Below are 21,978 nucleotides of genomic sequence, written 5' to 3' on the forward strand. Positions count from 1 at the left end.
TATGTATATATATATATATATATATATGTTTTTAGCTGTCCATATAATTTCTTTTCTATTTTTAGTAGAGACAGGGTCTCGCTCTTGCTCAGGCTGGGCTCGAACTCCTGAACTCAAACAATCCGCCTGCCTCGGCCTCCCAGAGTGCTAGGATTACAGGCGTGAGCTACCGCGCCCGGCCAGTTCCAGGTTTTATATCTAGAGAACCAGCCAAGGAATTCTCAACTCTTGTTTCATCCCAAGATGTCCTCCTTTTCTCTCTGTTGTGAGTTTTTTCCCCCTTCTCTTTCTAAAAGAGAATAGTGGGGGTGGGAGGGATGGTTATCTTTGAGCTATTCCACTTGTTTTTGTTCTAGCACACCTACTCCTCACCAAAGTTGGAAAAATTATACATTGTATTTTATACTCAGATCTCTTGTCACTTGAATACAAGAAGCTTCAACCTTTCTTGCTTTCATTTCTTTCTTCTTTGTTTTGGTGGGGTGGTAGTGCTGTTGCTGGACTCTTAGCTCTGTGAGACTGTCTTTCTTGTTTAGGTATGGTTAGTGCCTAGCCCATAGGAGATGAATGACTGAATGGGGCATTATTCTATAGATGGTTTGTGGTTTAGAAAATCAACTATTGAGACTTACATCAAATTTTACATCTGGCATTGAGACTAGCCTGATTCCCAGTTTTCACTGAGGGGTATCACATCCAGAGAACCTGAGAAGGGATCCCCAACTCCTTATTCTAGCCTTAAGATGTAGTGGATGAACTATTAATATGAGAAGACAGCTTTTTAAAAATAAATGGAATCTTAGTGATCATTTTATCCATTCTCAGAGTAACTATGAAGGTTTACTAAGATCAAACAGAGCTAGTGGCAAATCTGGGACTGGAATTAACCCTCCTTGTCACCAATTCCAGTACTTTTCTTACTGTATTGGACAGACTTGCCAGTGACCATCACTGCAAGGCAAAGTTAAGTTCTGTGACAGTGAAATCCTGAAAGACCTAGAACAGAAATAGAAGGTACGCAGTATATATAACATGACATTTCCTTCCGGTGTCCAAAGGACATGTCATTAATAATCATGATGCTTTTCCCAGTGAGTCTGATAGGACCTCAGGCAGCTGCTACCAACCAATTGAGTTGGCACTCAGGATGAAACCTATCTATTATCCCTCTTCTAGAGGAAATAAGAGTTTCATAAGTCAATGAACTCTGATCTTGGCTTGTCTTCTTGAGATGAGCTGAAACTCCAGCAGGAACCTCACAACCTTTATTGTTCTTCACTGTCCCCATATCCCCAAAGGACTTATAAGTGATGTCTGCAAGCAGGTTTCCACAGCATGGGTCTACCAGACAGAGCAGGTGCAGGATTAGTCATGACTCCAAGCCAGGCAAGGTGATTAAGAAAAGCTAAATTTATATTAAATTATCATAAAGTCCTAAAATATTGAACATAGTGGTTAAATAACTCCAGAAAGTCCAATCTCTCCAGTGAGTAATGTTAAAACCATTACACATGAGCGTGGGAGAATCACTTCCATTAGTTTAGGATAGAGAGATTTTGCTTTATACAGAGTAAATCAGTGCTCAAATAGATATTTCCTCAAATATGTCCTTTCTACATTCTGAACAGCCCAAGTGCAATAAGATCCTTCCCCCTTTCCAATCAAGAAAATGCCACTTTTCTACTTTCTCCTCCTCCCCAACCATAAGGCTAAGGACCCAAAGTGCTCCTTCTTTGACTGCTTTGCCAAATGTGAAATGTCCTTCTTTCCTCCCAGAAGTGGCACCTCACCGTTCCCACTTCATGCACTGGAAAAGCCTTCTTGGCCTGGCTGTAATGTGTAGGCTCAGACCTGGAGCTGGCCACTGAGAGCAGGGCTAAGGGCTTGGTAACTGTCTCTAGCAGTCTTAGAACTGACCAGAAAAGATGTGATCTTGTCCTTTTTCACCGACATGTTTGGCAGTTGATTTTAACCACAGGAGATGTTTCAGATCAGAAAACTTCCTCTAGAAGCCATGCCCTCCATCCTCAGACCCTGTCATCCTCTCCTGCTGCTTCTCCTTCCAGGGGAGAAGAGGTCTGGGTGTGCCCTAGACTGAGAAGTCTTCATCAGTGGTTCTTTCTACCTTTCTACTCCTTGCCCACCTCTTTGCATCTTTATTTAGCCCTCCTCACCATAGGACTTTGGAGAGTACTGTGCCACAAGGCTAGATCAGAAAAAGCAAATTAGGAGAAAAAAAAAAAAGTGAAGAAGAGCTAGGGAGACGTTTTAGGGCAGAAAAAAGTCTGAACTTCCCTGATACTAGCCTGAGACATATGCTCTTTGTGTGAATGAGCATGAACCAAGTGATGACATCTCAGCATGGAAAGTAAGTCACTCAGCTCAGGAAAGAGAATAGGAACTTCACCACCCCGTAGCTACAGTCTCTCTGTCTACTAACTTAGATCCCTGAGCACTTGAGAAAGAACACAGGAGTTTCAACCTCATGGATACTTCTCTTTAGGCCCTGGGTGTCTAAAGTCTCTAACCCAACTGTTCTTCCTGATTGTTTATGAAAACTTCTGGTCCTTCTTTGAAAGACTGTTTCCAGATCTCTTCCCTCAGAATCCCAGAGAATGAGGGAGAGAGTGGCAAAATGCTCAAGTTCTGGTGGTATGCTGCGTTTGGTCTAGGCAGAGCTTCTTAGACATTTTAGAGACTCAGCCCCGAAGGTCCAACATTCACTCAAGCCACTGACTCACAACCTGGTTACATAGGGCAAAGGACTTAGGAAAGGTACTGGCCAGTGGTGGCACCAGGAAGGAATTCATATTAGCCAGTAGCTGTGTGATAGGGGACCTCAGTCATCTGAAGGTAGAAATGGCTCCAGACATTCTAGCAGGAGGAAGAACAGCTTCAGCCACACCCACGTTTCACCAGTATCTACAGCTGAAAAGGCAATGACTCTTAGGGTGAGAATGACATCCACTGCCAGCAATGGATGGGGCACCAAGGCCTGACTACCCCCAAAAGCTTTTTCATGTTACCAACACACTTGAGGCTGGAGGTTTCCCAGATGCCCATACCAGCTGGGCTGACTCTTCCTTCTTCTCTCAGCCTCTATCCTTCATCCCTCTCTTTACTGACACCATCCCACCCCAGTCCTGGGTAGCCAAGTCCTCTCAGAGAAGCGGTCATGCCCGCTGTGATGGGGGAAAAGTGCAGTCTTGGATCATCAGCTGCTTCCATGCTATGGGGCAGGCACTCAAGGTACCAGGGGAAGGGGAGGTGGAGCTCTACATTGGCAAGGAATCATTACCAAGCCATCTCAAGGGGCCCAGGATGGAGTGCAAGAGGTGAGACTCATGGTAAAATCCAGGTCTAAATTCTTGAGATGCGCCATCATTTCTTGTGCATGGGTAGTTATGGACTCAGGTGGAAAATAGCTCCCTTGAGGGCTCGGGAGCAATTATGGGGTGAGAGGAGGAGAAGGACGAGCACATAGGAAGGGGGCCTGCTGTGTAAGCAAGCACAAGGACTGGAAGTCCATAAAGGAGAAGAACAGGCAGGCAGGGAAGAGAAGGTGCACATTTAGACCTGGCTCTCTGAGGAGAGCTTGCGTTCATGTTTCCAGCCCGTGTCTGATAGAGAGCCCCGTCTTTCTGGAGTGGCTGCAGTGTGGACGCTGCTACACTCAGACTGCTCTTCCTGCAACAGCTGCTCTGTCTCCGTGTCATCCAGGGAGCCAGAGCTGGCCTGGATGGACACTGTGTCTGTCTTCATGCATACGTGATCCCGAAGAAGGCCCCCTCGTGAGCTGCGCAGTTGCTTGAGGTCATCCCACTCAGCATCATCCCCAGACAAAAGGCAGATTCCTTCTACAATCTTGATCTTCTCCTTGGTGTAGTTATGGTCAGGTCCTCCCTAGGGGTGAAGAGTGGGGAGACGTAGTCAGTCAGTTGGCTCTCTGCAAAGGAATTCATGGTGAACTGAAAAAGGAAGTGGATGGGGTAAGAGTGGGCATGAAGAACAGGAAAATCCCATAAACAGGGACTGCAAACTAGTACAACAACAACAAAAAAATAAATAAATAAGGGAAAAAGAAAAGAAAAAAAAAGAAAAATCCCACAAACAAATGGGGAGCCTGGGTCAGGACAAATATATGAGTCCTAGCCTAAAAGAGGAGCAGCAGCTGTGATGATTATTACCATTATCACACAGGAAGGAGGGAGACCCATGGCTTCCATCCACCCTGTATTGGCCACTCACTCATTCTGTCACCTTGGGCAAATTATTTCATGTCTCTAAAACTGCAGTGTGGGGAAAGTCACAGTATCCACACCTCGCAACCAATTACTGTCAGGGTTAAATAAAGTGATTCATGGAATGCAATTATAGGGATGCTTGACATAAGATGCACTAAAACACGAACATGTTAGCTATTGTTATTGTGGTTTATTAACGGGACATCGTGCTGATATAAATAATCAAAACAATAGACAAAAGCAATTAAGTATATATTTATTCAGGATTTTAAACTATTTTATGTGCTAGTTTATTCTTAATTAATTATCTCTTCTAATTTTGTTAAGGAAAAAACTTGGGAGGTAAGACAGGAGAACTCTAAGTATCCTCTTATTTGGGTTCTAAATGTCAGTCCAATGGTATCCTATAACTTTTTTTAGGAGGTTACTCTGGCTCTGCTCCCATGAACCCTGGGACTTCCCAAGCAACCTGGGATTTCCAAGGACAGCAATGCATTCTGCTCAGGCTTCTTACTTTATGGACTCCTCAAAGGGTAGTCTTACTCCTGGTTTCTGGGGAATACTGACCAACATGCCACCACTGCCAGAAGAAAATGGACCATTGCTTGGGTTCTGTCCCTGGGATAGTGTTCCTGTCAAAAGTCCTGCAACTGTTGCTCTATTTTAGTAACAATTTTACTCCACAGATATTTATTGAACCCCTATGTTAGGCAAATACTGTGGTAGGTGCTTTGATGATTACACAATATAAACATGGTCCATGGCTTGGTGTGGTGGCTCACACCTATAATCCTAGCACTTTGGGAGGCCAAGGTGGGAGGATCCCTTGAGGCCAGGAATTGAAAACCATCCTGGGCAACATAGCAAGACCACATCTCTATAAAAAATAGAAAAATTAGCCAGGCATGGTGGCACACGCCTGTAGTCTCAGCAACTGGGAGGCTGAGAGGCAAGAAGATAGCTTGAGCCAGGAGTTTGAGGTTGCAGTGAGCTCTGGTGATGCCACTGCATTTTAGCCTGGGCAGTAGAGTGAGACCCTGACTCAAAAAACAAAAACAGGCCGGGCGTGGTGGCTCACGCCTGTAATCCTAGCCCTCTGGGAGGCTGAGGTGGGTGGATCGCTCGAGGTCAGGAGTTCGAGACCAGCCTGAGCGAGACCCCGTCTCTACTAAAAATAGAAATAAGTTATCTGGCCAACTAAAAATATATATAGAAAAATAAAATTAGCCGGGCATGGTGGCGCATGCCTGTAGTCCCAGCTACTTGGGAGGCTGAGGCAGGAGGATCGCTTAAGCCCAGGAGTTTGAGGTTGCTGTGAGCTAGGCTGATGCCACGGCACTCTAGCCCGGGCAACAAAGTGAGACTCTGTCTCAAAAAAAAACAAAAAAAACAAAAACAACAACAACAAAAAAAAACCATGGTCCCCGACCTCTGGGAGTGACAGTTCCTTCAACCATGCAGAGAGAGACATAGCACACCCTCCATGCTGAAATTAGTATAAGATAAGATACAGGCCACTCGGAGTCTTAATCACAGAGACATGCTGGGTAAGTTAGGGAGAGGTAGGGGACATGGCACTTGCAATTTGGGGGACACCACTCCCTCTACAAACACACAGCAACAGGTACCTGCAATCAAGAGGAAATCAGAAGAGAAAGGGTGAAAGGCTATCAGAGGGGTGAAAGAGCTGCTGAGGAAGAAACAGACAACAGAAGAAAGGTCACACAATTTTAATTGCTAACCTATTGCCTTTATTGTGGTTCTTTTCTGGGGCATCAGACATTCCAGGAACCCAAGAGTCTTCGAAAGTCTTTCTCTCAAAGATATTAATTGAGAAGAGGTCTACCATTCCTAGAACTACAAGCTATCCCTGCAGGTTCTATTTTGACTGTAGTGGAAACTTCTTTAATATGTGAATTCATGGACCCATAAAATACATGATTATTATGTAATACATATTCATTATGCACGATAGCCCTGCAGATGTGAGGGCAGGTTTTGACTGCCAAAAGAAGTAGACCGATTAGGGTCTTCATAAGGAATAACTTGTGATGAAAGGTTACAGGATTTTAGGAAAAAACAAGGGTTACATCAGATTAAGAAAATCTGAAATCCCAGGTTATAGTTCCCTTGTGGAAGTGGAATTATTTTTCTTTTCTTTTTTGAGACAGGGTCTTGCTCTGTTGCCTGGGCTAGAGTGCAATGGCATCAGGATAGCTCACTGCAAACTCAAACTCCTGGGCTCAAGAGATCCTCCCGCCTCAGCCTCCCAAGTAGCTGGGACTACAGGAGTGTACAACCATGCCCGGCTAATTTTTTTATTTTTTGTAAAGATGGGTCTCACACCCAGGCTGGTCGTGAATTCCTGGCCTCAAGCAATCCCTCCACCTTGGCCTCCCAAAGTGTTGGGATTACGGGCTTGAGCCACCACACCCAGTCCTGGTACTATTTTTTATGCCTAAACATTCAGCAAATAATTTTCCAATGAAGTGACAAAGGAGTTAAAAAAACCAAAAACACATAAACCTTCAGAGTTCTAGAAAAATCTCTTAAGTCTCTGTGATAAGAGGAAAGATAGGGAAAAACCAGCCATTCCCAGCCACAGGTGCCACCAGTTTCAACTGGAAGTTAGAAAAGGGGGAGTCCAGGAGCTCTCGGGTTTTTTGGCTGTTAGCTCAGAGAGCACCCTTGTTTCAGAGGGGCACAGCCTCATTGCAGGTAAATGACAACTGCAACAGGAAAAGAACCTATGAGCCTAGAAAAATATTTCCTGGCAGGGAGATGCATATTCACTGCTTTCAGACCAGATCTCCTGGGATCTGCCTTCTAACCTTGCTTTCACTAAGGTCCCTCAGGCTACTCCCTCACAGTTTCTAGATCTCTCCAGAAACCCAAATTACATTCAGTTTTTCTGATCACTATAACTTCCAAAATGGTAGATGGGACTACCTAACAGCCCTTACTGACTTATTCTGGCAATTAGGACATAATCCCTCCCCACCTCACCTCCCAAAAAACCTTGAGTATAAATTTCTGTTTTTACCTCTTTCTTATAGCACAGCTGGTTGTACATGGCCGGTTTTGGGATTGCTTCAATTTTCACCTCCTGAGTGGAAGTTCGATAGGAGGGGTTGCTGTAGGTCAGGTTCCCCATTCCAGGATCAGTGAACTTGGATTTTTTGTGTCTTTATGAGGAAAGGTGACAAGAAATTAGTTCAGATCTTTATGGAGGTAATACCTGGGGAAGTTGTAACCTGAATGTGGTAGGCAGTCTCTAAGGTTGTCACAGTGATCCCCACCTCCTGGTAATCATGCCCTTATGAATCGCTTCCCCTTGAGTGGACTGGACTTGGTGACTCACTTCTAATGAAAAGAATATGCAAAAGTGATGGATACTAGATTAGATTACAAAGAAACTGGCTTTGGTCTTGGGTTGCCCTCCTCACTCTCTCTTGCTCTTACTCTGGGAGAAGCAAGCTGCTGCCATGTTGTAAGTTGTGCTATGGAAAGGCTCATGAGGCAAGGAGCTGATAAGGAAGGCCTACAGCCAACAGCCTGTGAGGAACTGAATCCTGTCAACAACTACATGGCTGTATTTGGAAGGGAATCCTTCCCCAGTCAAGCCTTGAGATGAGACCACAACCCTGGCTCATACCTGGATTGTAGCCTGTGAGAGACCTTGAGGCAGATAGGCACCCACCTGAGCTGCGTCTGGATTTCTGACCCTCAGAAATTATGAGATAATAAACGGTTGTCATTTTAAGTCACTAAGTTTTAGGGTAATTTTTTTATGCAGCAATGGATAACTAATACACTGACCTTTTAGAGTCAGACAGATCTATGTTTCTTTTCTTTTTTTTTTTTTTTGAGACAGAGTCTCGCTCTGTTGCACGGGCTAGAGTGAGTGCCGTGGCATCAGCCTAGCTCACAGCAACCTCAAACTCCTGGGCTTAAGCGATCCTACTGCCTCAGCCTCCCGAGTAGCTGGGACTACAGGGATGTGCCACCATGCTCGGCTAATTTTTTCTATATATATTTTTAGTTATCCAGATAATTTTTATTTCTATTTTTAGTAGAGACGGGGTCTCGCTCAGGCTGGTCCAAACTCCTGACCTCGAGCGATCCACCTGCCTTGGCCTCCCAGAGGGCTAGGATTACAGGCGTGAGCCACCGCGCCCGGCCAGATCTATGTTTCAATCCCACCTCTGTTACTTACTAGCTGGGATCTTGGTAGACACGGTCTAAACTTTCTGAGCCTCAGAGCCTCATCTTAAAGTGAGGAATAATTACAGGATTGTGGCATTGATACATATTCATTAAGTGGTTAACTATTACCATTATTTATTATTATTATTATGAATAGCAGCAGCAGCAGCAAAATCCAGGCATTTTTTTCTGTAAGCTGTGTTTAAAGCATTTGGTGGAAAATATAAAAAGAAGATTCTGCATTGAAAATGACACATTCTATCTTTCCAGGATGATTGCTATTGAGAAATGATATGTCAACCAATATTTTAGTAAAGTGTTATATTTGTGCAAAGGGAAAATCATTTCAATTTCAATGGTTTTGAGGTAGTGTGGGGTGGTGGAAAAAGCACAGATGCTAGGGTCACCGTCAGCTTTACCTCTTACAGTATGACTTTGGGTAACATCCTCTGTGCCCCCAGCATCCTAGTCTATAGAGAAAATCCCAAGGGTTGCTATGGTCACTAAATAAAGAAAATGCTTAGGCTGTGACTGGGGAATAAGAGTCAGTATTCTGCCCTGTCCTTCTGCTGCTCTAACCAGGGACCCAACCTGGAAATAAGACTGATCAGAGGCTGATTCAGTGAACTATGGAGCTTCTGGAGATCTCAGACATGCTAATGAGGACCAATGAGGACCAATGAGGACATGGCCCCTGAGGCAAGGTTGAGATTACCTGTACAGCATCAAAGCCGCAATCACCACCAAAATCAGAAGAATACTGAGGAGTCCACCGATGGCATAGCTGATATGAAGTCCTTCCCCTATGAAGAACAGAGAGACAATGGGCAAGGACCATTCACACAACTTTCTACCTGGTGTTGATATGAGGGGTAGAAAGATGAAGAGCCCGTTTTGTAGGTGTTGGATCTTACCCATCAGAGGATGGCTAGGGGCCTTCTACTCGGAGGAGAGGCCACAGCAGGTAGGCGAGGAGGCTGAGAAGAAATCTGTCTACTCTGCCAGCATCTGCAAACCCAATTCCACCACCCACTAGCTATGTGACTTAAGGCAGGATGCTTAACTTCTAAGCCTACATTTTCTCATTAAATGTAAGTAACAATATTTCACGGGACTAGTGGAGATTAAATGAGAGTGTGTATATATGTACACGCACAGCATATATATGGCTTATCAAATGCCTGGCATATGGAAAGCATACCATCAGTGATGGCTATTATGATTATTATTTCTATGGATTTAGTATAAGAAAAGAGTTCATCAACCCCAAGGAGTATCCATGAAGGTTATGAAAAATGTCAATGGAGACTTAGACTCTTTGTATCTTCTTTTCCAAAACAGTGGGGCACTCAGGGCTTACCTGGAGCAGCTGGTACGGCCTCATTGGAATGTGCACAGAGGCCCAGCCGGGCATCCCTTTCAGAGCATCTGTGGGCATAGAGAACTGAATATGAAGGCTACTCATATTCATTGAAGATCATGCCTTCCTCCATGAAAGGGGGCAAGGCCTTTGAGTGGGGCTGTCAGGCATGAGGGTGTACCAGATGGAAGATATCAGAAGTATGGAGAGGGCAAGACCAGGAAATGGAGAGAAATGAGTGTGAGTCACTGTTTTCAAGCTACTATCCCAGGTTTAAATGTGTTATGAAATATGTACCTTTAAAAATGACAGGCAGGTCTGGAAGTCTGCAGAAAGAATACTAAGGACATTAATAATAGGCTTTCTTAAACTACCAGGATGAGTTGGAAGGAGCCAATAGCCAAGCAAATCTGACTGGATAAAAATTATCACAAGGTCTAAATATCACAAGGTAAAAAAAAAAAAAGTTGTTTTTCTTCCCTTCGTTCTTTCACAAGGGAATATCTAAGACATCCAGAGGGAGTGCTCGGATAACTAACTTGAAATGGTCAGAAGGTAACTTCTTTGTGGCACATTATGAGCAGGCAATTAAAGGCATCTCCTAAAAGGCTGGAGAAAAGCTACTCGCAAGAGCGTAGGAAACCAAAATGCACTGAATCTTCAAACAGAACTCCGACAGTAAGAACACGTCCAAGGAGGGGAGTCAAAAGTTTTCTAAATAAACCTAGAGAAAATCAGAGCTTAATAATTATTCATAATACTTAAAAGTTAGTGAGAAACTATTTATACCTGGGGGTTTGCTTTTGTTTACAAATTGAACTAATAGAATGGGGCACACAGCATGTGAATTTGATCATGTGCAAATCTTATTTTTTTTTTTTTTTTTTTGAGACAGAGTGTCACTTTGTTGCCCGGGCTAGAGTGAGTGTCGTGGCATCAGCCTAGCTCACAGCAACCTCAGACTCCTGGGCTTAAGCGATCCTACTGCCTCAGCCTCCCTAGTAGCTGGGACTACAGGCATGAGCCACCATGCCCGGCTAATTTTTTTTTGTATATATATTTTTAGTTGGCCAGATAATTTCTTTCTATTTTTTTAGTAGAGACAGGGGTCTCACTCTTGCTCAGGCTGGTCTCGAACTCCTGACCTCGAGCGATCCACCCGCCTTGGCCTCCCAGAGCTAGGATTACAGGCGTGAGCCACCGCGCCCAGCCTATGTGCAAATCTTATAACTTTAGGAACACTGAAATCCAGAGTTCTTATTTGGGATCATTATTATATTTCTGCTTTCAGAATTGAAATCAAGTATTAACTACCTTTTAAACTATAGTTGATATTGATAACAATAAAGAGACAAGTACACTGTAGTGAAAAAAACTGTTCTAATTAGAAAAATGTCTAAAAAAGATGGGCATCACAATATTAAGGGTTATTATTATATAGGTATGTGGGTACTCATTTCTTCTTTATTCCTATCTGTATTTCCAGGTTATTTTTTTATAAAGAATAAATGAAAATAGTTATAAGAATCTGTAAATTGAGTATCATATTTCATCAATTTTAAGATGCACATTTTTTTCTACAGTCCAACATCCCTGAAATAGGAACATGACTTACAATCGATGGCATCTCACAATTGCCCTTGGTCATGTTTTCAGTTTAATCTCTCAAATCAGGATGCATTTTATAATTGGTAGCACCTTCAGTTTAATGGTATAAAATATTTTATACTTGATTTGAGAACTGTTCGTGGTTACGCTTGCTTATTTAAAAATGTTGTATGTATGTGTGCATGCATGTATTATTATAAGCTAGGGTCATTAAGAGCTAAGGCCATCATACCCCTGGGAAAACCTTTTTGTTCCAAGTCATAAAGCCACAGCCCAGAGGCCACTGTAGGATAAGACTATATACTAAGCCTGAGACATGCAAACAAATGTTACAGAGAGAGAGGAAGAAAGAAGAATGCCACGTGGGAACTCCTCTTAAGTGATTTCTCTTTAAAGCTGCTTTTAAAGTTTCTTGACCTCAGAGCTAGAAAGGAATCACTTGCAAAAATCTACAAATCTAAATATCACCTCCCGAGCCAAACAGCAGGGACTGGTGGTCAATGATGTGATCTACTTCCCATCTGCCAGAATTATCAAGCTGGGACTATGATTTTCTGCTGGTAGGGGATGGTGATTTGAATTAAGGCGCCCCTGGTCTTATACTAAATGAACTTACTTACCTTCCTTCCACCTCCTCCAGAGACGTGCGAGTCCGGGTGGTAGAAGAACGCAAGGTGGTAGGTAGCGTGTTGGGTAGCACTGGGCTCTTTTCACTCATGCTGGTAGCCCTGGGATCAGGGGGCACCAGGCCAGGTGCTGGAGAGGAAAGAGGATTGGAGTGGGCCACTGGAACCCTAAACCTCTACATATGGTCCAAGAGTAGCAGCTAGAGAACGTGACAAAGCAATCTTTTAGCTGCCCTAATCCCAGGCCATTAATACTGTAAATAAAAGGGACTTGGATTCAATATAATACCTCTGGATGGGACAGCTGGCCCTTAAAAGTCAGGAAGAGAGAGTACTGCACAAGCCACTGATGATCCCACAGCAGGGATCTGGGAATTGAGAGACCTGAATTCTGTTCTAGCAAATGCCAGAGGCCAGATAAACCCAGGTCTGAGTGAGTCCAAAGAGCCCAAACACATTGCTCCCAGTCACTCTGGTAATAAGACCTTCTGTAGGGGGATCCCACCCAGAATGACAGATCAGGTCCAGGGATCAGAGGCTGCTGAACCTCTCTACCTTTCCTGGGGCCATTCAGTCCCAACTCACCAAGGAAACAGGGCCGGCCATCAGGCTCATCAGGACAGGCACATACGAAGTCCAAGGCTCTGGCAAAGCAGAGGTGGGTGCAGCCACCATTGTTCACGCCACAGGCATTGGTCCCTGGAGGCAAAGCAGATGAGTATCTCGTCTGGGACAGAACCAGGTCTCCCAATTTAACACTTCTCTAAAAGGAGGAAATCCAGGGCTAGCCTACTCCCAGGGACAGGAGGGGTATACCCACAGGGGCTGAAAAGGTCTAAGAGCTGAAGATGTCAACCAAAAGGCTTTCCTGTGGCCCTAACTATCTTGGTCCTTGGGGTGACCAACCAATTCCACTGATGGTAAGGAAGCAGGCTCAGGATCCAGGAGCCCACCTGTCTGCCGCTGAGGAGAAACCACAATGATATCCATGAGTCCTTCCACATTGGCTAACACTGTCTCCTTGTTCCGGCCTGAGTACTTGTCGACACGCTGGATTGACTTGGTCTGCCAGTCTGTCCAGTAGATCCACCTGTCCTGCTACTCAATAGGGAAACCCAAAAAGAGGAAATATTATTCAGGTACAGCTACTATGCCTCAGCATGTACTACTCCCTCTGTTGAAATGCCTTCTTCATCTCTTATTCACCAGATCAACTTCTGGGCATCCCCAAATCCACATAGAGTTCACCATTCTCTCATCCATGCTGTTTGGTACCTTGTAGTCACTTGCACAAGTGAGTTTTTATACTTGAAGAAGGTACTCTGTTTACATGTCTGTCTGTCCCACCAGATTAAGTTCTTCAAGAACAAGAATGTGTTTTATTCATCTCTGAATTTCTAGCACCTAATTACTCAGTCCTCAGTCAGTTGACTGAGTGGCTCCCTACCTAGCAAATAGGAGTAAATTCAAAGGTTCTGGGCCCTTAGTTCCAAGCACTGGCTCAAATCCTCTGCTTGCTTCTGTGGGTGGCTTCCTTCTACTGCAATGATCTTGAAATCCTCAACCAGGCGTAGGGGAGGAGCAATGAAGGTGTTTCCCCTCCCACCCCAAGAGATAGATCAGAAACTCTAGAGGAAACCTGTACATTGGAAAACCATATTCAATATTACCCTGTAGTTTTATATTTGGAGTATGAAAAAAATATGCCTATCATTAAGTAAAATCAGACAAAATCTTTTTGGCTGATAGGATATAATACAGAATATAGACACGGTGGAAGATGTTTGTCAAAAAGGGACAAAGATTTTTAAGTGATTGAGAATCCCTGTTTTGGCCCCAGGCTTGGTAGATCTTTTTCCTTCCCCAAATTATCTAACAGTGTTAGACCTGTCAAAAATGACAGCTAAAATAATTAAAGTGGCTACAGATAACATACATTTTAGTGCTATTATGTGCCAGGTACTGTGCTAATGTTTTGTGTACATTTCAGGAGGATACTATTATTAGGCTGATTTGTTTTACAGGTAACTAAAGTTTACAGAAGTTCAGCTTCTTGTTCAAAGTTACACAGTTATTTAATAATACAGATAGAACTTGAACCCAGGTACCCAGCACATTGGTAGTACTCAATAAACACCAACTGGCTGGATGCCTCAAAACTCTGGCTTTTAGCCACTCTACCCTATTGCCACTAAGTGAGCTGCCTGAGCTCAGATGCTGGGACCACAGCATTAGGATCAACTGGAGAACTTACCAAAATGCATATTCCTGGGCCCAACTCTCATAAAGCAGATTCTCTATAGCCAGGGCCCAGGAACCTCCATTTTAACAAGCTCCATACCTGAGTCTATACACCAGTGTTTGAGAGCCATTCCTTTAAATGCTAGAATATGGGAGTGGTGGTATAGGAGCAGTGTGGCACTTGGTGGCATGGCTTCAGGGCACAGGAAAAAGCCCTAACATGAGCTTCCATAGCACACCTGTTCAGTAGCAACTACAGCTGATGCTGCTGACTTAGAACCCCGAGGAAACACCCCAGTCAAGGAGGTTTAGTTACCTCTCTCCTGAGCTAGTACCTGTGTGAGGGCAAAGGGGTGGGACACATGGCTGACCAAAACCTGCCGCAGCTTCCCGTTGAGGTCAGCACTCTCAATCCGGTCCAGATGTGCATCTACCCAGTAGATCCTGCGAAGAAAGGGAGAGAAGGGCTGCCTAAAATGCTTGCCAGGGACCCAGCTCTTCTCCCTAAGGAGCTATCTGTCTTCTCCTGAGCTGAACTGGCAGATGCTGTCAGCAGTCAAGAAGCACCCTTGATAAGAGGTCGTTGTAAGTCCCAAAGCTGGTGATTCATAAATGGGGGAGGCCAGGACTGTTCTGGGGAGGGAAAGAAAGTCTAGTAACCTCAGAAGAGCCATCACTCAGACTCATCTCCAGGAATTTGATCACCCTGTGACTCTTACCCAAGATCTAAGCCCAAATTCTTACAAATAGTCTTCAAGAGAACTCAGTCTACGTTGACCTCACTGAGGTTAAAAGAACTCTCAATTCTGCCAATTCTCCAAATGACTTTGATTCCTTTCCCTTCCTCTAGGGGAAAAAGGGGGAACAGACTACTTCAGAGCCCCTTTCATCCTCTTCTTATGCCCTCCAGCACTTTTTATCTAGGCCAGGAGTTGCAAATTCTAGGGATCAGGAGAGTGACAAATACAAGAATCAGCCCTTAAATGGATGGGGAAGTGGGACCTGTGGTCCAGCCATAGGATGTGCTCTGCTGAAGGCACTCAAATTAAGAACGTAAACCAGCCAAACAAAACCCACCTGAGGGTTGAGGGCTGGATTTAGCAATCCCTGCTCTAAGAATATGTTCCCTCATCCTTCTCAATGCCTTCTCTTCTCTACCCATGTTTTCAGTTTTCCTACTTCAATATTAACCATCCTCTCCTCTGCCCACCCGATTTCCAAGAGGCAGTTTGGGACAGAATTCCTACCTGCGGGTATCATAGTCCAGGGTGAGGCCATTGGGCCAACCCAAGTCTGTGTTGATGAGGACCTTCCGCTCAGAGCCATCCAGGTTTGCCCGTTCAATCTTGGCAATATGGCCCCAGTCTGTCCAGAAGAGGTATCTGACACACAACAGTGGCATTATCAAGCCATGGGAAGATGGCACCAAAAGGTCAAGAGAACACAGGGGCACATTAATACCAGTAATATGTAGGAACCCTGCAAGGGCCTCTTTTCTATCAGTCCCTTCTCCCCTGGATCTCTTTTCTGCTGGCCATAAACTTACCCCTTCCTGGGGAAAACGGCAATGGCCCGGGGCTCATCTAGGCTGTTGTTGATCAGCACTTTGCGGCAGGAACCATCCAGCCTCGATGCTTCAATAGTATTTCGACCTGTATCTGTCCAATACAGGTTCCTGGCCACCCAGTCCACTGCTAGTCCATCAGTGGTCTTCAGCCCACGCCCGATCACTGTCTCCATGTTGCTGCCATTCAGGTCTGCTCGCCTTGGGGAGAGCCCAGGGTTGGATGAGTGACCAGATTGATCAGACTAGACAAACTCATTTAATCCATGTTTCCATAGTTGGACCCTCACTAGACTATTAGCTCCACAGGGGAAGAGACCAAGTATCTATTAGTAGATCTCTCTCAGCACCCAGCATAATAAGTGCTCAATAAAACATTTGCAGAATGAATGAATGAATTCTCTTAGGAAGAAGAGTGTTTCCTGCTAACTGGAAACAGGAGGAGGTTTGGGCCCATATCTTGCCAGAATACAGGTTAATCATTCCCCATATATCTTTGGGAAGAGAGAAGATTGCTAGGAAGTGATTATAAGAAAAATAGATTTGTCAAAACCTACCTGTACATTTTTACAGAGGCCCTACACCAGGGAATTCAACCTCAGGATAGGGAACACATCACAATCAATGAGCAACTTCTCTAAACTGCATATGCCCACCTGTCCCCAGCATGAGATTCTAACATACCCCTGAGGGGAGAGCAAAGGAGAATGCCCCCTGTTCCTCCATGTGAGAATCTCTGCCATGGGAAACCACTCTTACTATCGGGCAGGGTGTAATATTTCTGAGCCGGGTTGGGGCCAAAAATTTAAAGAATAATGATAATAAAAAAAAAGTTAGAAACAACAACTTTGTAAGCCACCATAATAAGCCTTGGCATTTGGCCAGGGCTCCTTTACTGCAGAGCTACATGGCCTACTCATCAGTGAGTCCTAGGGGATTCCTGGAGCTCCCTCAGGATCCAGTGGTAGGTGTGGAGGCTCCAGGTCCCCAGCCTGACTTTGTTTTATTGTTAGGGTTACATCCTAGGCTTCCATATAATCTTTAAGCAAACACAAGTTTGAAACTCTGCTCTAAGTGATAACAATACAAAGTGAACAAGTCAGGATTAGTGCTCACTATCCAAATTGCCCAATCACTCAGTCCATTTAGAGGTCAACACAGAAAATAACCTCACCCATGAGGGATCAGAAAAGAGTCTAGAGGTTTCAGCGATACTCATACCTGATAACATCCAGGAACACATCTGTATAATAGACCTTTCCATCCACACTGTCATAGTCCAGAGAGATGACATTGTTGAGCTCAGGAACAGGGACATGCACATCTGTGTGGTCGCTGGTATCCAGTGAGATACGCCGGATGGAGCCACGGCTGGAGAAGAGCAGGTAGGTCTCAGGAGAGGGATCACAGGTCTTCCCGTCTCCCTTCAGCTGGATGCCAGTGGGGCAGGCACAGGAGAAGCCAGAGGGTCGAGGCAAGCAGAGGTGTGAACAGCCGCCATTTCTTGAGCCACACTTGTTAAAGCCTGTGATGAGAGAGAGAAGCACAAGTGTTTACGCCCAGCCTGGAATACTGTCTGAATCTTACAAAGGGCCTAGTTTATTGCAGCTGACTCCTTGTTCTAAGTGACAAGATTCAGTGCCTGCTGAGGTGAGGTAGAAGGAGTGCCCACAGGAGTACCTCTAGGAGCCCTCTGAAGGTGACAACATCATGCAATTGCAGTGCCAGCCATATCTAGAGGGAATACAGCCTGATACAGGAAGGGGGCTTAGGTAGGTTGCTGTTTTTTATTATAAAGGCGTTCTGAGCCCTGGATATATCTCTGATGTTGAGGCTTAGAAAGCCAGAGGCTCTGACCCAGAGCCCCAGGGGTTTTCTTACCCAGTGGCTGTGCCCGGTCCACAGCCTGGATGTCCATGAGGCCTGGCAGGTTGGACCTCACCAGGATGACATTGCTGCCAGTACCCTTGTCAGCACGGTGGATACTACGGGTCTGCCAGTCAGTCCAGTAGATATAGGAGTCAAGCAGGGTGAGGCCATATGGGTGCTGCACTGGTGACACCAATGTATGCCGACTGGCACCATTCAGGTCAGCAGCCTCAATTCGCTGCAGAGGAGGGAGAGGGTAGGGGTCGCTATTAGCAGACTGGGAGCCCTCAATGGAGATCCTGGACAGACCTCTCCTACCTTCCCAGGCTTTGGGGAAGCAGCATGGGCAGGGCTCTCACCTCAGTGTGGGCATCAGCCCATAGCAGCTGGGAGCTGGCCTTGTCCACAGTCAGTCCATTGGGCCACCCTAGGTTGTTGTTGATGAGCACTGTGCGCTCTGAGCCATCCATTCCAGACCGTTCTAACTTGGCATTCTCCCCCCAGTCTGTCCAGTACATGAACCTGAGTGAAGAAGATTATTAGCTGATTATTCTAGCACCTACCATATACTACAAGTACTTATGGTATGTCAGTACTTATAGTATGCCAAACACTTTGCAAAATACTTCACATGCATTCTCTCACTTAATCCTCATGAGGGCCACAAGGTATGCATTTTCACTGTCACCTCCGTTTCTCAGGTAAGGAAGCTGAGGATCAGAGAGGTTAAATACTAGACCCAAAGTGATGCAGCTAACACATGATGAAAAGATTTGAATCCTGGTTTTCTGACTCCATGGCTCATGCTTTTAACCTCTATACTATACTGCCACCCACAGCAGAAGGACAGCAGCCTGCTAGAGAAGTGAGAAGGGAGCAGAACATCCTCAGGGAGGTCAACCTACAGTGACCTCCACAATTCAGTGTTCCTGTGACGCATGTCTGCTCTCCACTGCCCACCCTCACCCTGTCCATAGCCCCAGCTGCGCCAGCCCACTCTACTACCCGGAGTGATAGAGCTAGCTCTCACCCCATCTCGTGGTACAGTACAATGGCCCGGGGACTGTCAAGGTTCTGCCACACCAACACTTTCCGCATGGATCCATCCAGGTTGCCCACTTCAATTCGGTTTGTTCCCGTGTCTGTCCAGTACACTTTCCGGCCAATGGCATCTACCGCAAGCCCATCTGTAGTCTGAAGCCCTGCGGGAAGTCAAAAGAACATGCTGGCTCCTGCTTTAAAACAGATGGGATATTTCCCCAGCTCTGTAGCCAGAAAGGTAGTCCCTGGGCTGGGAGGAAGGCCTGCCCACCTGTGGTGATGATGTCCTCATGCTGTGAGCCATCCAGATTGGCACGGCTGATCCTGTGCAGCGTGCTGTCAGACCAGTACACTTTGCCTGGAGAGGGAAGGCTTGGCTCAACCTAGGCTGTCACCCCCAACAATGGGACACACAGAGCCCACTCATGTCCTGAGACACCAGAGCATGCGAGAGAGCCCTGGAGCCCCTAGTAGAGGAAATCAAGGAAAAGTGGAGAAATATCATAGCAGGACAGCTCTTGGCAGAGATGGAGGGAAGAGGGCCCCAAACCACTCCCTTACAACCAAAGAGAAAGTACTGTAGACAGGGGCTATGCCAGAGGGAATGGGGAGTCCCCGGGTTCTTAGCAGGAGACAAAGGTGGTAGGAAAGGAAGGACAGTAGTTGGTGTAGGGCAGGGACAGAAGGCCAGATGGAGAGAGAGGGCCACACAGACCTTCCTGGGGGTCCACTCCAATGGCAATGGTGTTCTTCATGGTAACGTTGATTGGTACCACCACATCAGCAAAATAAGGGATGTCCAGGGAGACCATGCGTACATCTATCCTCCTGGCGAAGATGAGGAAACTGTTCATGCCTGCCCAGGTGGAGAGAGGAAGGAGGACGATGACTCTAGCACAGCCATTAAGAGGATCTGGATGTCAGGCAAATGGAAGCTCATGTCGTGGCCCTGCTAGTTTCTAGCTGTGTGTGATCCTAGGCAAGTTATTTAAATTTACTCAGTTTCCTCATCTGTAAAATGGGAACAATAACAGGCTGGGTGTAAGGATTAAAAGAGATCATTTACATGAAGCACTTACCATTAGGTCTCACGTGTATTCATAAATGATACCTCTTTATTAGTATCATGGAAGTTGCTCTTTTGAAGGACCTTTTACCATGAAGATTAAGAAAGAAAGAACAAAAAAGAGTAGAGGGACCCCAGAGGGCTTTACCCACAACCTGGGAGGCACAGTTTATAGCTCCTTTCTCACTCAAATTCCCTGGGAAATTAGAGTTCAAATACAGCCTACCATGCAGCATCCCCTAGGGAGAAACCTTGACTTCCAACATCTGGGTAGCCAGGTCCTGCTTCTAAGACCCTCCATTGAGGTCGTCACTTAGATTGTGTACTCACAAAAGTGGCACATCTAAGGAAAGGGTACCATTACATTGTAGGTAACATACATTTTCATATTTATTATATGAATTTTGGGCAGATGGAAGTGTCTTGTTCTAACCAAATCGGTATATTATGGCAATTTTCCAAGTGTCTTGAGAAAGGAATATCTTTTTCTGACATGTATGAAGACACCATAAGAACTAATTGGATCCTACCTCCAATCCTGTCTACCTCTCCTCTTGTCTAGACCTCTCCCCTTTTCTGGAAGCTCTTAGTTTCTCCCCTAAGCCTCTAGAAGCACCAAGACTCAGTTTCTCAGACCTCAATGGAGCATTAGCAGGGAAGGAAGAGAGCCACTCCCACCAGAGGCTCTATCCAGATCTATGATGCTTCAACTCACCTGGTGAACAGGTCTTGCCATCAGGCAGCAGGTTGATGCCTGTTGGGCAGGTACAGCTGAAGCCGCTTGGATTTGGGGACCGAAGACACAGGTGGCTGCAGCCGCCATTCTCCACGGCACATGGTGTGGACACTGGGTAGAGGGGTGTGGTCAGTGGGGAAAGCTAAGGCATAGGAAGGCCAAGGAGAAGCCAATGCAGGCCAACGACTGCTCACCTGGGGGCCGTCGGCGGTGGAAGACGTGGATGTCCATGAGGTTCTCCAGGTTCTCCTGCAGGGTCTCCCGGTCCAGGCCCGTCAGCCGGTCAGCACTCTGTATACTCTTGGTCTGCCAGTCAGTCCAATAGATGCGCTCTCCATAAAGGGTCAGCCCAAAGGGGTGGGGGAGCTGGCTTCCGATCAGCACCTGCCAGGGCCCCAGCACTTCTGTTATCCCCAGCAAGGTCTGACAGTACAGGGCAGTGGTCAAGAGGTCAGCATGGAGTCGGAATACAGCTCTGCTGCCACCATCTGCTGTGTGACCTCAAGTAAGAGCTAGTTATAAAATCTCTCTGAGCCTTGGTCTATCAATCTATGATATGATCATGCCTGGCTCCAAGGGTTGTGTAATAATTGTACTGGAAGATGCTGGAAGTCATATCACTTATATAATCTCAAAGTATCTCTGCAAAAATTACTTATTAATTACAAAAGGAAAAATACCAACTTTACAGTGGATACCACCTTAGCCATGAAATCATAGTAAATATCACAATAATGGGACAAACCAACAACTATGCCCACTGATGAGACACATTGAGAACTCAGGACGCTTCACTTAAAGTAGTATTCCTGCCGCAAATGCATAATCTGAATCCGATCACAAGGAAACATCAGACAAACCCAAACTGAGAGACATTTTACAAAATAACCAGCCTTTACTTTTTAGAAATGGAAAGGTCAAGACAGACATAGGAAGGCTAAGAAAGTGTTTCAGATTATAGATTAAAGAGACATGATTAGCTGGGCACAATGGCATGTGCCTATAGTCACAGCCACTTGGGAGGCTGAGGTGGGAGGATCACTTAGGCCCAGGAGTTTGAGACCAGCCTAGGCACCATAGTGAGACACCTTTTCCAGAAAAAAAAAAAAAAAGAGAGAGCGAGAGAGAGTGACATGATTACTAAACACAGTGGGTGATCCTGGATTGGATCCTGGACAAGAAGAAAAAGAAGAAAAAAAGCCATAAAGGACATTATTGAGGCAATTAGTAGTGAAATTGAACATGAGCTGTGGATTTGACAGTAATATTGTATTAATGTTAAATTCCCTGACTTTGATAATTGCACTGTGGTGAAGACAATGTCCTTGTTCTTAGGAAATATGCACAGGAATATTTTGAAGTGAAGAGCTGGATGTCTCCAATTTAATCTCAGATGGTTCAGAAAAATAATTGTGTG

At 45.3% G+C, this 21,978-nt stretch overlaps 1 protein-coding gene across 1 annotated transcript in view; it reads right to left on the minus strand.

Annotated features, from left to right (window-relative positions):
• Nucleotides 1-1,395: 1,395 nt before the first annotated feature.
• LRP4 (LDL receptor related protein 4) overlaps nucleotides 1,396-21,978 on the minus strand; it is a 34,969-nt gene continuing 14,386 nt past the window's right edge. The window contains exons 21-38 of the mRNA XM_045557012.1: nucleotides 20,756-20,945; nucleotides 20,541-20,672; nucleotides 19,475-19,615; nucleotides 19,031-19,117; nucleotides 18,749-18,920; nucleotides 18,078-18,240; nucleotides 17,731-17,956; nucleotides 17,071-17,374; nucleotides 15,832-16,050; nucleotides 15,533-15,667; nucleotides 14,621-14,729; nucleotides 12,998-13,142; nucleotides 12,630-12,743; nucleotides 12,039-12,174; nucleotides 9,811-9,878; nucleotides 9,166-9,253; nucleotides 7,288-7,429; nucleotides 1,396-3,903 (exon numbers count right to left, since the gene is read on the minus strand). Of these exons, the coding sequence (XP_045412968.1) occupies nucleotides 3,571-3,903; nucleotides 7,288-7,429; nucleotides 9,166-9,253; nucleotides 9,811-9,878; nucleotides 12,039-12,174; nucleotides 12,630-12,743; nucleotides 12,998-13,142; nucleotides 14,621-14,729; nucleotides 15,533-15,667; nucleotides 15,832-16,050; nucleotides 17,071-17,374; nucleotides 17,731-17,956; nucleotides 18,078-18,240; nucleotides 18,749-18,920; nucleotides 19,031-19,117; nucleotides 19,475-19,615; nucleotides 20,541-20,672; nucleotides 20,756-20,945 (2,904 nt within the window). The 3' untranslated portion in view covers nucleotides 1,396-3,570. The remainder of the gene's footprint in view (nucleotides 3,904-7,287; nucleotides 7,430-9,165; nucleotides 9,254-9,810; nucleotides 9,879-12,038; nucleotides 12,175-12,629; nucleotides 12,744-12,997; nucleotides 13,143-14,620; nucleotides 14,730-15,532; nucleotides 15,668-15,831; nucleotides 16,051-17,070; nucleotides 17,375-17,730; nucleotides 17,957-18,077; nucleotides 18,241-18,748; nucleotides 18,921-19,030; nucleotides 19,118-19,474; nucleotides 19,616-20,540; nucleotides 20,673-20,755; nucleotides 20,946-21,978) is intronic.

The sequence above is a fragment of the Lemur catta genome, chromosome 7 (genome assembly GCF_020740605.2).
Source record: "Lemur catta isolate mLemCat1 chromosome 7, mLemCat1.pri, whole genome shotgun sequence".
In the NCBI taxonomy this organism is placed as follows: domain Eukaryota; kingdom Metazoa; phylum Chordata; class Mammalia; order Primates; family Lemuridae; genus Lemur; species Lemur catta.